Below are 14,869 nucleotides of genomic sequence, written 5' to 3' on the forward strand. Positions count from 1 at the left end.
AGCTCATGCAAGCTCAGAAGAAAAGAAAAAAATGAACAAACTGGTTGAACTTACTTGTGCATTTTGGTAATGAGCACTCTGAAGCTCTGCTTTGCAGAAGCCCAGGACAGGAAGAGCAGGCCTGCCACATGTCTGGGTGGAAATGAACGATCAGAGCCACAGGGGAAATCCTTGGGCAACTCTCAACACCTCATGTCAATCAGAGTTTAGCATCACTCCAGCAAAAAATCATTAGAAAGAAATATGTATTTGCATCTCAAGTCACGGTCAGAAAATGTCTCCTAGCACAATGAAGACAAATGCCAGGGTAACAACAGTTTCCAGCCACCATTTTCTTTAGTAACATTACGCTGTAATGGTCAAGGAAATAAAGGAGGGATTATATGGTGATAGATCCCGCTTGAGTGGTTTCAGGGTTTTGTTGACAGGTATAGCAGAGAAAAGAAGTAGAGCAGGAGAAGTCATAGAAAAAATAATTTCCCCAAGTCTGTTGGCCTCAAATTTTCGGAGACTTTTTCCAATGTCAAAATGGTGATAAAGTTCCAGGAGAATAAATGTTGCATGGACACACAATAACTATGATCATAGTAACTGTATCCCACGTGTGAATCTCTTTTAATATTTAAAGAGATATTTCTAAAGTAAGAGAAATTTTGCCCCACGTAACTCTATTTTGCTGTCTTTGCTGCTAAAAAAAACAAACCCAAAGTTCCCTTCACTACCAAGACCAATTCCAACAAGAGGTGGATAGAAAAGATAGAGCTGAACAAGAAAAAATGGAAAGAAATTATCATGGCGGAGCTAAAAGTTTCTGTTAAATGAATTCTAGAGCAGCTGGATAGTATTATGATGAGAGTCATCAGCTTTACTAATATCAACAAGGAGGACTGAATTAGGTTAGTTCACACAAAGAAATCAAGATGTACTGAGCAGCTATTAAGTGCTGGAGTTTTCACAATCAACTGTTTTTCATGACAAGTGTTTTTAAGGTACAGAAACTGAGGAATAGAGAAGATAAATACCCTGCCGCTGCTGCTGCTGGTAAGTCGCTTTAGTCGTGTCCGACTCTGTGTGACCCCATAAACGACAGCCTACCAGGCAAGAATACTGGAGTGGGTTGCCATTTCCTTCTCCAATGCATGAAATTGAAAAGTGAAAGTGAAGTCACTCAGTTGTGTCCGACTCTTCACGACCTCATGGACTGCAGGCTACCAGGCTCCTCCGTCCATGGGAGTTTCCAGGCAAGAGTACTGGAGTGGGGTGCCATTGCCTTCTCCAGATAAATACCCTACCTAATGCCAAATGACTAAAGATTGGCAAAGCAGAGATTTTAATTTGGAATTGCTGATAATTAATTTTTTATTTTTCCCACTACATCTCAATTTTTGGACAGAGTCTAATAAGTTCAACACAAAAATGCATTTAGTTTGTATAGGATTTATTGAAACACTTTGACTTATATTTAGATGAAATACATCCTTGGGTATAGGTTATTAAGAAGGGCTAATCGAGGGCTTAAATAAAGAAAAAAATTTCAAGAGGTGATACCTCTAGCATATGTTAAGTAAAAGCAGTGGAGAGTTAGCTGCACTCCATCACAAATTATAGCCTCATTAAAAAGGCAGTGAAGTTGTGGAGTTTTGCATATAAATTAAGACTATCTCTAAATTCTAATTTTCATGAATAAAGTTTACTAAATCTGTTCCTTAAAAAATTGGATCACTAATAATAAATTCCTATTATTCTAGATCCTGATTAAAACAGAGAAGCAAACCAAAAAAAGTCTATTTAGACTTAACATGTGGCTAAAGGGACACTCAGTTGTACCAACCTGCTCCCTGTTGTGTGCAAATAATCCTTGGCTTTGGTTATCCTGGATTTTTTTTTTAACCTGTGTGAAACCTAATCTTTCTAAATGAGACCCAGATACTATGAAACTGGAGTGAAAGACATAGCCTGTGTCCTTACAATGGTTGTGTGTGGAGACAGCCCTTGCCTCTATTTTCAGCACAGAGGTGCACATGACTTTATTTAATCAAATGATCCACAAGATACTACAAAGAAGAGATAATGACAGCCTGGAATGACTGTTTTGTGCTGCAAAGCTTGGAGCGTGGAGCAATTATGAGCTCACCCCAGGCACAGGCACTTTCTATCTTTCCCTTTTCCTGCTGAGTTTATTCCAGTGAATTGCACCTGGATGATGAAGCCCAACAAGTGGATTTGTTCTATGGTCCATCCACCCTCTCAAAGCAGGATTGCCTTTACAGAAAACCCTCCCAGCACTTTGTCCAGTCTGGTCTGAAGTGTCTCATCTAATAATAAAGCTTCGATCCCTTTTTTTCTTAGAAGATGATTCACTGGTGCTATAATCCTTTGAGAGATTCATTGGTTTTTATCCGTAAACTTTCCTTCCTATGTCTATTGCTTCTTGATTCAATTTATGTTGTCAGGAAGGTATTTCTGTTTACTTCAGATGTTTTAACTACCCTCTCTAAACTTAACTGTGTCCCCCTGCCCCAAAAAATGATCTTAAGCTTTTACTGTGTTTGCTCAAAATATATACAAATAGAAGCATCATGTAAGTTGTAACCTTGTAGGTTTGCTAAAGTAATCTATAAATTTCTTTTCAGTGGTATGGGAAAGAAATAATGAGTCTTGTATTTGATTTAGAGAGACAGTTTTTTGAGGTTTTTAACTAAAAGTTCATTTTTTTTCCTGAGGGGCTCATTATTATCATACCTATTGATAGAAATAATACCTGAACTTTTCCTGGGTATGCCATATATTGAGTTGTTCAGGATGTAAGCACTTTTTGCACAGGATCACATTCTTGTTTTACAAAGCAAATACCTCAATACTACTTCTCCTTGGTCTGCAGGGTTTTCCTTCAACCAAACTCTTGTTTGACCCTACATTTAGCTCTCTGATTAACTCTGAATTGTTCTGTATTCTATGCACTTTTTTTATTCATTTCATATTATGATCCATTTCACCATTTTTTTATATGAGGCATCTTGGCATAGCCCAGCCTTCTCCATTTAAACAATATTAAAATCTCTCTTTAATTCACTGTAATACTCTGATAAGATGGATTGTTCAATTAGCTCTCAGTCATCAGAATCTAAATGTCTAGTCAGTGGAAATAACTGGAAAGAAACTTAAATGTACTAAATATTTGAAAGAACTTCACTGAATTACCATCCTTTAATGGGAAGTTAAATGTCTTTAATGAAATCCTGACTTAGAGCAATCCAATTGGTTTCACATATTTTTATTCCTTTCATGAGAAACTTGGTAATTGCCATACCCATTGCTTAATGTTTTGTGTGCTCAGATACCACGTTTTGATAAATTATAAATGACAGGCTTTTGGAAAAATTAGAATATCACCGTATCACTTCACTATTTTCTCTCCATTATTCTGCTCTCGAGGAAATTAAGATATAGCATGTAGCTATGACATTGTTGAGCCAGTTCTCAGCAGGATTCAGCTTCACTCAGTGTAATTCAGGTACCATCTCCTGGACAAAGTATGAATCCTTACATAATAAATAAGCTGACAATTTTTTTCATATCACTTCCTTTTTAACTCCCAAAGCACACATACACTCTCATATAAGATTTTATCTGAGCTGTTTAGGATTCCTGCATGTCTGAAAATATGGCAAACCTCTTTTTCATACACATCTCTTTCAAAAGTTCATCAGAATACAATCATTGCTTGCACAAAGAGCAATGAGGTCAGTTATAAGAGTGATCTTTGAATGAGAATATGAAAGATCACACTCACTCAAAGCAGACTTGGTCACTGATTTTGTAAAATGGAACCTCAAACACAGCAACATCATAGCCCTCAAACACATCCATCCCTTCGTGGATCAAGGATCTGCATAGAAAAAGGGTCACATAACGCAAGAAGCGTTTGAAAGGCTGTCAGTGGAGATTAACCAAGGGGCAGCTCTATTTATGTGCTGAATCTCTATTCATCAGCCCCAAAAGAACTCTGCTGCTTTAAGGCTTCACCAAAACATTTATTTCTCTGACATTCAGAAGGAGAGAAATATTTGTCCTGATCATACCATTTAGGCACTTCAGGGCAATGGCCCCATGTCTCTGAGCCTTAGTTTGCTCACTGTTAACATAAATGACACCTAAAGGTTCTGCTTTTATGACTCCGTTTGTTTGTAGCTCAGTGTATGCTCAGAAAAAAGACAGTAGATCACTGTACTGCAGATATTAAAAAGTTATCTTTTAAATTTGCATATTTGATATTCTAAAATCAGACAGATTAAGAGATGAGAAAGGTTAATGAAGAATACTTAGAGATGGATACAACCAAATGGAAAGTACTGATAAGTAGAAGGCTAATTTGGAAGTAGAAAGTGAAAATAAGATGCTGAGAAAGTCATTTGAAAGGGAAACCCAGAGAAAGCAGTGCTTACAGAGTTGGTCCTGCGGCACGTCTTCCTAATGATCATTCAGAACAAACACTGAACACCCCTGAATTCTGTTTTCCTGGCAAAGGTATAAACTGTATGAATTCACCATAACTGTGGGTCTTAGGAAAAAGGAGAAAAAATTTGCCGAAAGCTATTTTCCATTTAAGGTAATGCGGTAATTCTAAAAACAGTCACTCTGTGTCTTCATGGATAATGCATGAACATACAAGAGGAAACATTATTATTTTGCCAGCAATACAGAATAACATCAGTGAAGGCAGTCATCAGTAGACTGAAAGGAAATGAAGAAGCTATAATAATTAAAATAAGCTCATGCAAATACAAGACTGAAAAAAGAAGTGTGTGGGGAGGAGGCAGAAGATAAACAGGTATTGGCTTTACTTGCTCACTGGTCAGGTCACTGTATGACTTAATCTAGGACCTGCCCGTCTGCTTCACAGAGACATGGCAACAAATCTTAAAACTGTGAAAGGAGAAACGCAGCGTTCAGTCATGAGCAGGTTTAAGAACCAAGAAAAGAAAATGGCAAAGTCCTGCAAGAGTAGCATTTTCACTGCAATATCTATTGCTAGGTAATCACATACCAAGTATGAATTTTCCAAGAGGGAAACTCTTGAAGCCATAAGTGCATTAGTAATAAGCTGTGCCTTGTACAATGCAGAATTATAACAGAGAAAAAGGATGACAGAGCTCATTATGTTTAAGTCATGAAAGCGTAAATAATGTTAAATGGCAACAGCATTAAAAAAAATTCTTCGTGGAATTTTTTTATTAATTTAAATCAAAAGCAGAGTTGCTGTTTTCTAATTCATAGGGTTTTCTTTCCAAAGAAAGAACACTCATCATCTAGTGTGTATATAGTACAAGATCACTGTAATAGAATTATTTCCCCCAAATAGATGGAAGATTTTTTAAGAAGGGGAAAAGCATCTTTATCAACTCTCTAGACAATGCCGCATATTCCTGAAAGATCTGTGGGCCTCTAATTGTTAAGGATTTGGGACAAATCTGGGCCCCCATTGACTTCAAAGCAATATGTTAAACATATGAAGCTCTTAGTTTTCACAAGTGAAGAATAAGAGAGCCACCTAAATGACAGAATAAGAGTTAATAAAAAAGGCAAATGAATACATCTCTCTTTAAAATAGTCTATTTTAAAAAGTGAATTTCTTAATTCACATTGAACTTCCAAATTACTATAATCAGAACCAAAAGTCAAGAATACTAATATAAAGGATTTAGACGTTACCCTCCAAAAGAAAGACTTCACAGAGAAATAAGATCCAAGCACTTCGTTTTCTGAGAGTTCCTAAAAATAAACAAATATTTAGCTAAATTTTGAGATGTTTTGAGCATACTTGATTAACTCATCAAAATTCAGACAAGTAAAAACATTAAAATGATATATCCTAAAGACACTTTGGATGTTTATGGACTGTAAGTTTTCCTCTTTTGAATAAATCACATTTTTAAAATTTTAATTAAACTGTCTTGCTCTTATCTAATCCAATGGTAGTAAAGCTTAGAAAGGATTATTTTTGTAATTTTAAAAGAATCTACTTACCTCTTTATTAGTAGTTTATTAATGCATCTGAGTCTAACATTTTATTTTAGAAAGTAGAACTGTTTAAACATATTTTAAAATTCAGAAATAAATCCGATACTATCTGTTCCTCTTAACAAGGTAATTTAATGTCACAAACTGCCAGAGCATTTTAAAATAACAATAACACAAATCTTATTTATAAACATGTACTTAGTCAAATTTGTCTTAATTCCTTACTAAAATTTCCATAGTTTAACAATATAACATTTAGTATATATAATATAAATTACTTAGTTAATTGGAACTTCCCTAAAATGATTTTAAAAATAAATGAATACTATGAAAGATGACTATTTAGCTGGAAACAAGGCAACGGATTCATATTGGACATTTTATTGCTGAATTATCAGGCTTTTATAAAGTGAAACCAATTTTGACTTTAGGAAATCAAGAACACAATTCCTCACTTTTAAAGAGACCATCTAACTTGCACACATCCTTTAAACTTTGATGTTTAGCATCCTGTCTCTGGGTGACAGTTATAGTAAAATTATGGGAAACTGATGACAGTTATGGGAAAGCATCAACCTTTGACACCAACGTAGAGAAAGCAGTTTTGTAATTTATTTGATTATTCCACAATTTTATGTTAGCATGATTACCTAAGATGGTAGGGTCCAGGACCTCACATGATACCTGATTATGCATAGAAGGTGCTCAATAAATATTTGATCGACCATCAGTCACTTGGAATTCCATTTGCTCAAGAATATATATTCCTTTCCAAGGAATATAATATATATTCCTTTCCAAGGAATATAATATATATTCCTTTCCAAGGAATATAATTCCTTGATCCTTCCAAGAAATTATGTCAGAAAGCAATAATGAACTAACATACTTTAAGGTGTGCAGCAATCTGAATAATATAAGTTTAACTAGAATTGTATCAGAGATCATCTATGCACTCTACCTGTGCTTTTTACATGAAATCTATTTCTTATGAAACCAATTACATTTCCCTAAGTTACTTGTACCTGGTTTGGTTAGGTAGCATAGTAATTGAGAGGTCATCAGGAAATAGTCATGAGTTTAAGACACGGTTTGACCATCACTACAGAGTTACACGACTGAGCAACTTCACTTGTACTTGTGCAGAGTTACACATTATTTACATTTATAGCACTGGTTCTCAACTGCCACATTTAGTAAACTGTCATATCAGTTTCTAGAAAAGTCCTTACAAAATACACTTTTGGTTGAACATTGGAGCACAAACCTTAGATGAAATGATTGCAGTCTTCTTTGATGCTATTGTATTGTTTACGTCAAAAAAATCCTTATTGTAGCTTCTGGAAAAGAAGCATATTTTCCTATTCTACTGCCAGTTCTTTTTTCCCCTTGATTCCCAACTCTCTTTTAATTAAGCAGCATGCTAAACAAAATGTGGATAAATTTTAAAATATCATATTAAAGAAATTATTTCTCGAAGCTCCTGACAAAAATCATTTCTCCAGAGTCAATAACAAGTTATTCAGCTAACACTGAGTTTTTTCTTAATGCAAAATGTGTTAAGGTGACTTAGATCAATGTGAAAGTCTTGGCTCTAGACTCAACAGTCACAGCAACTAAGACAACCATTTAGCACTTAAAAACCTTGTTACTTCATTTAAAGTTTAGGTGGTCTAGTGTTAGTCACTCAGTCGTGTCTGACTCTTTGTGACCCTATGGACTGTGGCCCACCAGGCTCCTCTGTCCAGGGGATTCTCCAGGCAAGACTACTGGAGTGAGTAACCATTCCCTTCAGGGGATCTTCCCAACACAGAGATCAAACGTGACTCTCCTGTATTGCAGGCAGATTCTTTACCATCTGAGCCACCAGGGAAGCACTTAGGCGGATTTTTACCAGCTGAACCGCAAGGGAAGCCCAAGTATACTGGAGTGGGTAGCCTATCCCTTCTCCAGCAGATCTTCCCAACCCAGGAATTGAACCAGGGTCTCCTGCATTGCAGGCAGATTCTTTACCAACTGAGCTATGAGGGAAGCCTAAGTGGTCTAAGGTGACCTAATACTGAAACTGCACCAATTCCTGCTCTCTGTTCTTCCCCAGATGAACGTCAGGGACAATGACCTAATTATGTGATTAGTATGCAAAGAGCAAAATGAGATTGATGAGTTGGTGGGGGTAGGGAGGGATTTTTATGGTTGAGAACTTAGGTTTCTCTGTTAAAATTTGAGAAACAAAATACTCATCACATTTGGATCCACTGAAGTCCCCGGGCTGTGCTTTTTATGTCATGTTTAATTACTTCTGTCATTATTAACCAACTAAAATTTATATTTGATTTTACAACCTACATTCTCATGTAAATTTAGGTCTTTGTGTATTTCAAATAAAACAAGTTAATTTTCCTGTGGACCCTTACACCATTTATAGCTCTGATGAATATAAAATTAACAGTAGATTAGCCAAGACCTTCTTTTCACTAGAATTTTTAATAATAATAACAACAAAAAACAATAATAATGAAACACCTGTTTTATGATAATAAACAGAAAGTGGTGATTTTATTGTGGAGGGCAGGAAAACTGGAATAAACTCATTATGAATTCCAGAGAAGACTTGTCTTAAATCTTAATTATAGATATTTAGTTACACTTCAGTCTCTGCCAAGACAAGACTTTAGTAAGTGAAGGAAAGTTCCACTTTAAAAATGCTAAAATTATAAAATAACAACAAAAGGAAATAGAACAAAACCCATAGGTGTCAAGCAGATAAAAGGAAAGTTATTGAAGTTATTCTGAATGATGAACTGTTGAACTATTTCTGTTGAGTTTTTGAATTTATTAAAGAAGCAAGATCCGTTGGTAATATCTTTTTTAAATCTACTTTGTTTGCCTCCAAAAAACCCAATGCATACTAAGAAAGTTTCTCCTCAAAGATAAAAAATTCTATTATTAATCTAAAAGTTAATGAGATTTTAATTTAAACAATCTAGAAGATGGATTCTTTTTCTCAGAGAAATAAAACTAAATGCTCAATTTCTCCCCAACAAATGAATATGATGATGCTTCATATTAAAGTATGAAACTATTTATATATATTAAATGTTAAATAGTAACATATTTATATGTATACAAGTATATATAAATATTTCTATTTATCTCTATACAAGATAAATCATAGGAAGATTTAATGACTTTGCCATCAGACAAGCAAGAATAGCCACTGAACTCATTAAAAGTGATATCTTTTATTGGCCTTAAATTATAGAGGCTTTTATACACATTGCATGTTATTTTAGTTCAGTAATTCTATGATACTCAAAACATTCACAGTAGATTGGAAGTTTTGAAGTATGAGATTCCGATGTAACAGTCAAGTCAGGTAGCATTGTTATTACACAGCATGTTTTTATAGGTGCATAATTTCCTCTTACCTCCTTGCCCACTTCTCGGGCATTTAAGAGGTGAGAAACGAGTAAGTGCCTAAGTAAATAATTTTCATAGACTTTCCTAGTCACACTGCAACCTAGCTACCAAAGCTCTGATTCTCAGATGCCTCCATCAAGTTGACTCAGCCCGTCGACATGTCAGTGAGTGCAGGAATGTGAAGTAAGCAGAGCGCACACTGAAACACTCTTTTCTTGGTTCTTCAAATAGATGTTCATATCATTTCTACTCATTGAACATAAATATAATCCCTCTGTAATGCCCATCGTCCTTTTAAATATTGTTGAAGGGAAAGAGGCAATGTCAGCTCCCCAGGGGACCTGTTCCATAGCGGAAGCTTGGTACTGCTTTGTCTTTTATTCTTTTTAGAAATTTTACCTGGAGTCTTTCTCGTACATGTGTTTGTGTGTGTCTATATATATATATATATATATATATATGTATACAACATATACATATCTATATAAATACATGCATTGTCAGCCAGGGCTTGTCAACCAGTCCTTAAAAAATTATGATTTAATTTCATTGTAGACATTTTGGGGGCTTTAAATGCAACAAATCTCCTCCCAGTCACACTCTACATACACACACACACACACACACATCTATCTGTATCTAACATATACATGTTAGATGATATACATTATATGTTCACACATGAATCTTTGAGTTAAAAGGCCATGTAATCTGTGAATGAAACTTCATCATCCTGGAGTCAAGCTATGTCAGTTCCCTCTTTTTGATCAGTCCAGAAAGGGTCCAGAAAGCTCATTCGGTAGCACACATTAGCAATGTGAAAGCCAATCTATGATCCCACAATCAAACATCTTAGAGCGAGCACACAGGCGTCATGGAATCCACTTTCTCCTTAAGATTACATTTTGGCATTTCACTTTGTGCCAGCTCATCCAGATTCTCCCCAAAGGACTCCCAACATTTAAAAAATTCAACATGAGGGGTCAAATAAATGTAATGCTCTTGTTACAGCAAATCCCTGTAGTTATGAATTACAATACATAAAAATGTATGATATTTTATACCTCTGGGAAAACATTGCCAGAAATAGCAAGAAAAAAAAATCATCTCAATATAAAATTTAATTGCAGCTCCATGTATTTTGAGGCAATAACCTAATATTTACTGGCATTATGATATCTCTATTTTAAATAAACTTATTATGAATTTTAGGAGTATAATTAATTCAGATAAAAATATAGTCTTTTATAATACAAATGTTCATGCAATTTGCCTTTTGTTTATTGTTGAATTGCAGACTCTTAGAAGTCTTAATTATGAGGTTGAAATAGAAATTCCACATAAGAAAAATTTGGGAGTAGAGATAGTAGAAGAGTAAGAATTTTTAAAAGAATTTTATATTTCCTTCAAAAACATGTCAGCATTTCATTTTTTCAAAGACATATACATAATCATTAGAAATGAGACACCAAAGAAAAGCCATTTTGGTCATTCACAGTTGAGAAAGTGAAAAATCATTAAAGTTTTCATTTTTGCAACTTTTAAAAGATCACCCTCTATTTATTATCCAGATATGAGGTCTTTATAAAAAGGACATGGTAATTGTTAAATAATGACTTTTTTTCCCTACCATGTCTGACTGACTGTGTGAGATACTTAAAAATGTGTTAATCTGTTTCTCTACCATTTTTTAAATTAAAGCACTTAGAGGTTTTCACTGATGCATTTTTAATGTGTCATCCAAGGTGTCAGGTTTAACTACGCCCTGCAGACTTACAGAGTTGAAAGTGTTCTCTAGTTTAAATTAACAATATCCTTGCCAAAAGTCTTATTATAAATTGCCTCATTCAACCAGTGAATAAAGTGTTTTATAGTTCATTAAAATTATGCTAAGTGATTAAAATAAAATCTTTATAAAAAAGATATTACTAAAAAATAAGCTATCAAGTAACAAGATATGCTAATGAGACATCATCACATAGTCATATTATTCAAAGGATGAACTCTTCTTAAAACAATTTTAAACTGTTATTGTTGAGAACAGAATTTGCAATGTGTGTATCTTTATATCACAATGGTTATTTCTCCTAGAATTAAAGTGATTTATTGAAAGCATATAAGTTCATTATTACTCTCACTGATAAACGTATTCTTCTATGTTAAAACACACACAGACACACAATGTACTATAAAATCATTTCTGCTTGCCATTTGATGGAGACAATTATTTCATTATTGATTTTCTATTTTTTTGTTTGACCCCACAAAATGAATTCACAAAATTCATATACACCTTCTCTTCTGTGCTCATGAAGCTTTCTTGTTGAATAATTTAGCCTTAGAATAAATTATCAATGATAAGCTTCTTCTAAAGAATAAAACATTACAATAACTCAAAGCATCACTATTTCTCTGCCAAAACGCATCTTGTCACCTACATAGAAAACTTTGGCCAGGATAATTATCCAGTTGCCCAAGTTTAGGGAGTTATCGATCCCTTTCTTCTTAAAATAATATTTTCCTACAAAAGCTTAGTGTGGGCAGAATTAGAAATGTGCACAGTGGAAAGTATGCCTTGTGGAAAAACCAGGAGTGTATTACAGGATACTACTATCCTCAGAAAAGGAAATACTATGGAATTCATAATTGTTTAATGGTTAATATACAGTTCAAATATAACACATATTTTACCACTCTTCCTTTCCGGAGGTAAGTTTAGGCATAGTTTTTCCCTACTCGTTATTAGATGGTAATACATATATTCCAAATAATATCTAAGTCTGTCCTGAACTATAATTACAAATTCTCTGTCCTCAAGTCGGCTCTTTACCTCTCTTGCTTTCATTAGTAAATACAGCCCCACATTGCGTGAGTTTCACAAATAATGAGATGTCTATTGAAAGAATCTGCCATTGGCAAGACAATGAAAATGAGCAGATATTTAAGTAATGAGAAATTCCCTGAGCTGATGAACGTATACACTGAGGAGATGTGCATATTAAAAAAATAACAATGTCATTTTAGCTCTTCCTCACCTCGCTTCCATGGTTATATCATTTCTGAAAATAAAAAGAAAATAAGCAAAGGAGAACTCCATATTGGAGAAAATATCTAACAACATTATCTGACTATATGTAAGTCTTCGCCACAAAGTGTATAATTCTCCGATCTTATCTTCACCAAGGGGGCTTAAAAACAGACTGAACCCTGTCTATAAAAACAGACCTCAGTCCCATAAACCAAGATTCCAAAGAAGAAAATGACCTGTTTATATGAAAAATTCCCCTTTGAATTTGAGTACAGTTATATCACATGTAAAAATACCTGTATTCAAGAGTCATCCAAATAAATTACATCCTCTTTCCAAAAATTAAGGAGGAAAAATCTTTACTTACACAGGAATCTTTACAGGGAAAACACTGAAATCCTTAGAAAAGGGATGCATTTCCACAACACGGTAACACACATAACAACAACACAGTACAGTCATTTGTCCCCTCGTTTCTCAGGAAGGACTTTACTTGAACATCATCCTTGCTCCTTCCATGCCCGGAGGAAAGAACTGGGGGAAGCAGTCACCTCGTGTGTTAAGGAGAGCGGAGGAGGTGGTAACTGAAATTTCACACTTTTCCTGGATTTTCAATTTAACACTCTGCTCTTGTAACACTAAGATGACTATGGCACATATTTTAAGGGACAGTGACAATTTGAATGAATTATCAGGTATTCAGTATGTTCTCATAGGAAAAAATACCAAATGATTTTCTTCTACTCAGCATTCACTGTCCCCATTAAATTTTATAAAACTGAAAATCCCTCAGGCTAAAAACCCCAAAGCTATATTATTATATACACTAAAAATAATCTACCAAGTACCCCAATGAGTGCAGTTAGATACAGGGAGTTCTGTATCATCAGTGTCAAGCTAGAAAATATACCAGTTTGAATGTACAATTGGATTGTTAATGCTTAAAAACTCTAAGAAATTTAGATACGAAAATAGTAAAGAATAGATGTTTATTATTTTTTGTGGATCAAAATAATGTATTTATGTTGGCTTAATTTATCCTTAAAACTAAATTTAAATATTAATTAAACAAACTATTTAAAGAAGAATCTTTGTTCTTTTATATTACAATGAAATAGATTATTCCTTCTAGTTAATACTCAAAACTATATAATATCTTGCTCTAGCATTATATCTTAACTACAACTGGAAGAGAGATATTGCTATGTATTAATGGATTACAATGTTTTTACACAGATACAGTATAATGTAGACACAGAATGAAGAAAGTCAAGTTACATGAATTTTAAAACATATATATCTTTAATATAATACTAATTTTGAAGTATAATTACAAAGAAAAAAGTGTAATACAAATATGAACAGTGCAAAGATTTCCTTAAGATTTTTGAAATTTTATTTTGGCCAGGAGAAAACCTAGTGAACACTAGGTGAGAAATATTCAGCAAGTTTCCTTAATAAATGTTTTTAGTTTTATTAAAATGATAAAGGTGATTTTTAACGTGGACCTGACCTTTTTATGATCCAAATTATCTTTTGGCTGCTAATTCTACAATAACCGGGAAGAAAGTTTTCACAGTAAGAAATTCTGGTTAAAGCAAATTATGACATTACCATAAATAATCATGTTGCTATAAGTATTTTCTTAATTCACAATAATGAAAGTGACAAAATTAAAGGAAAATTTAAATAATAGCATGATTCAATCAGAATGGAAGAAAAAAGATCGTTATGTTCCAGGGTCTAAAAAAATTAGTCACTATTCAAAAGGAGTACCGATTTTGTAAAATAGAAATTTGAGCAAAAATGATCTTTACAAATAAAATTCTTTGGATTTATTCCAAGGAGTAGTCATACAAAAGTTGGTTTCATCTTGCTATTTATTTGTGTACAAAAGTGGTACCACCACTGAACAAATTAGAAGCTTAGAATAGATCTTTTATATTTTACAAGTTATAGGAAGAGCCAGGGCTTGGTAACTTATAAGAACTATAAACTCCTCTCGCTCCCACATGCCATTTATTTCTTGAAGTGAGAGGAGAAGCAATGACAGAAAACTGTTCTCATTATGCACTTCAAAGATGAAGCAATAAAGGGATTTTTGAGTTTAGAAAACCTCAGACTTGGTTTTCAGTGAAAGAAACCAGTAGATATCATGGATATTCCTCCTCTCTGGAGTGGTCCCTACCCTAGCACCATTATTTTAAACCTGATCTGGAGCAAAGGCATTTTCTAGACCCTGTGGTGCCCAGAACAGAAACCAGATGCTGAGAATGATGCTCAAAAGTGACCCAAGATTAGCAAGAGGATGGTTTGGATGTGATTGATCAGAGTGATTTCTATTTGCTGAAAAAGCATCACATGATTGGCTTAAAGTTCATGGGGAAAAAAAGAAAAAAG

General features: G+C 34.1%; 1 protein-coding gene across 1 annotated transcript in view; it reads right to left on the reverse strand.

Moving 5' to 3' along the window:
- MCTP1 (multiple C2 and transmembrane domain containing 1) overlaps positions 1-14,869 on the reverse strand; it is a 557,082-nt gene that overhangs the window by 218,769 nt on the left and 323,444 nt on the right. Inside the window, exons 7-8 of the mRNA XM_052642765.1 lie at positions 5,713-5,772; positions 55-132 (exon numbers count right to left, since the gene is read on the reverse strand). Of these exons, the coding sequence (XP_052498725.1) occupies positions 55-132; positions 5,713-5,772 (138 nt within the window). The remainder of the gene's footprint in view (positions 1-54; positions 133-5,712; positions 5,773-14,869) is intronic.

This window comes from Budorcas taxicolor, chromosome 7 (assembly GCF_023091745.1).
Source record: "Budorcas taxicolor isolate Tak-1 chromosome 7, Takin1.1, whole genome shotgun sequence".
Classification (NCBI taxonomy): Eukaryota; Metazoa; Chordata; class Mammalia; order Artiodactyla; family Bovidae; genus Budorcas; species Budorcas taxicolor.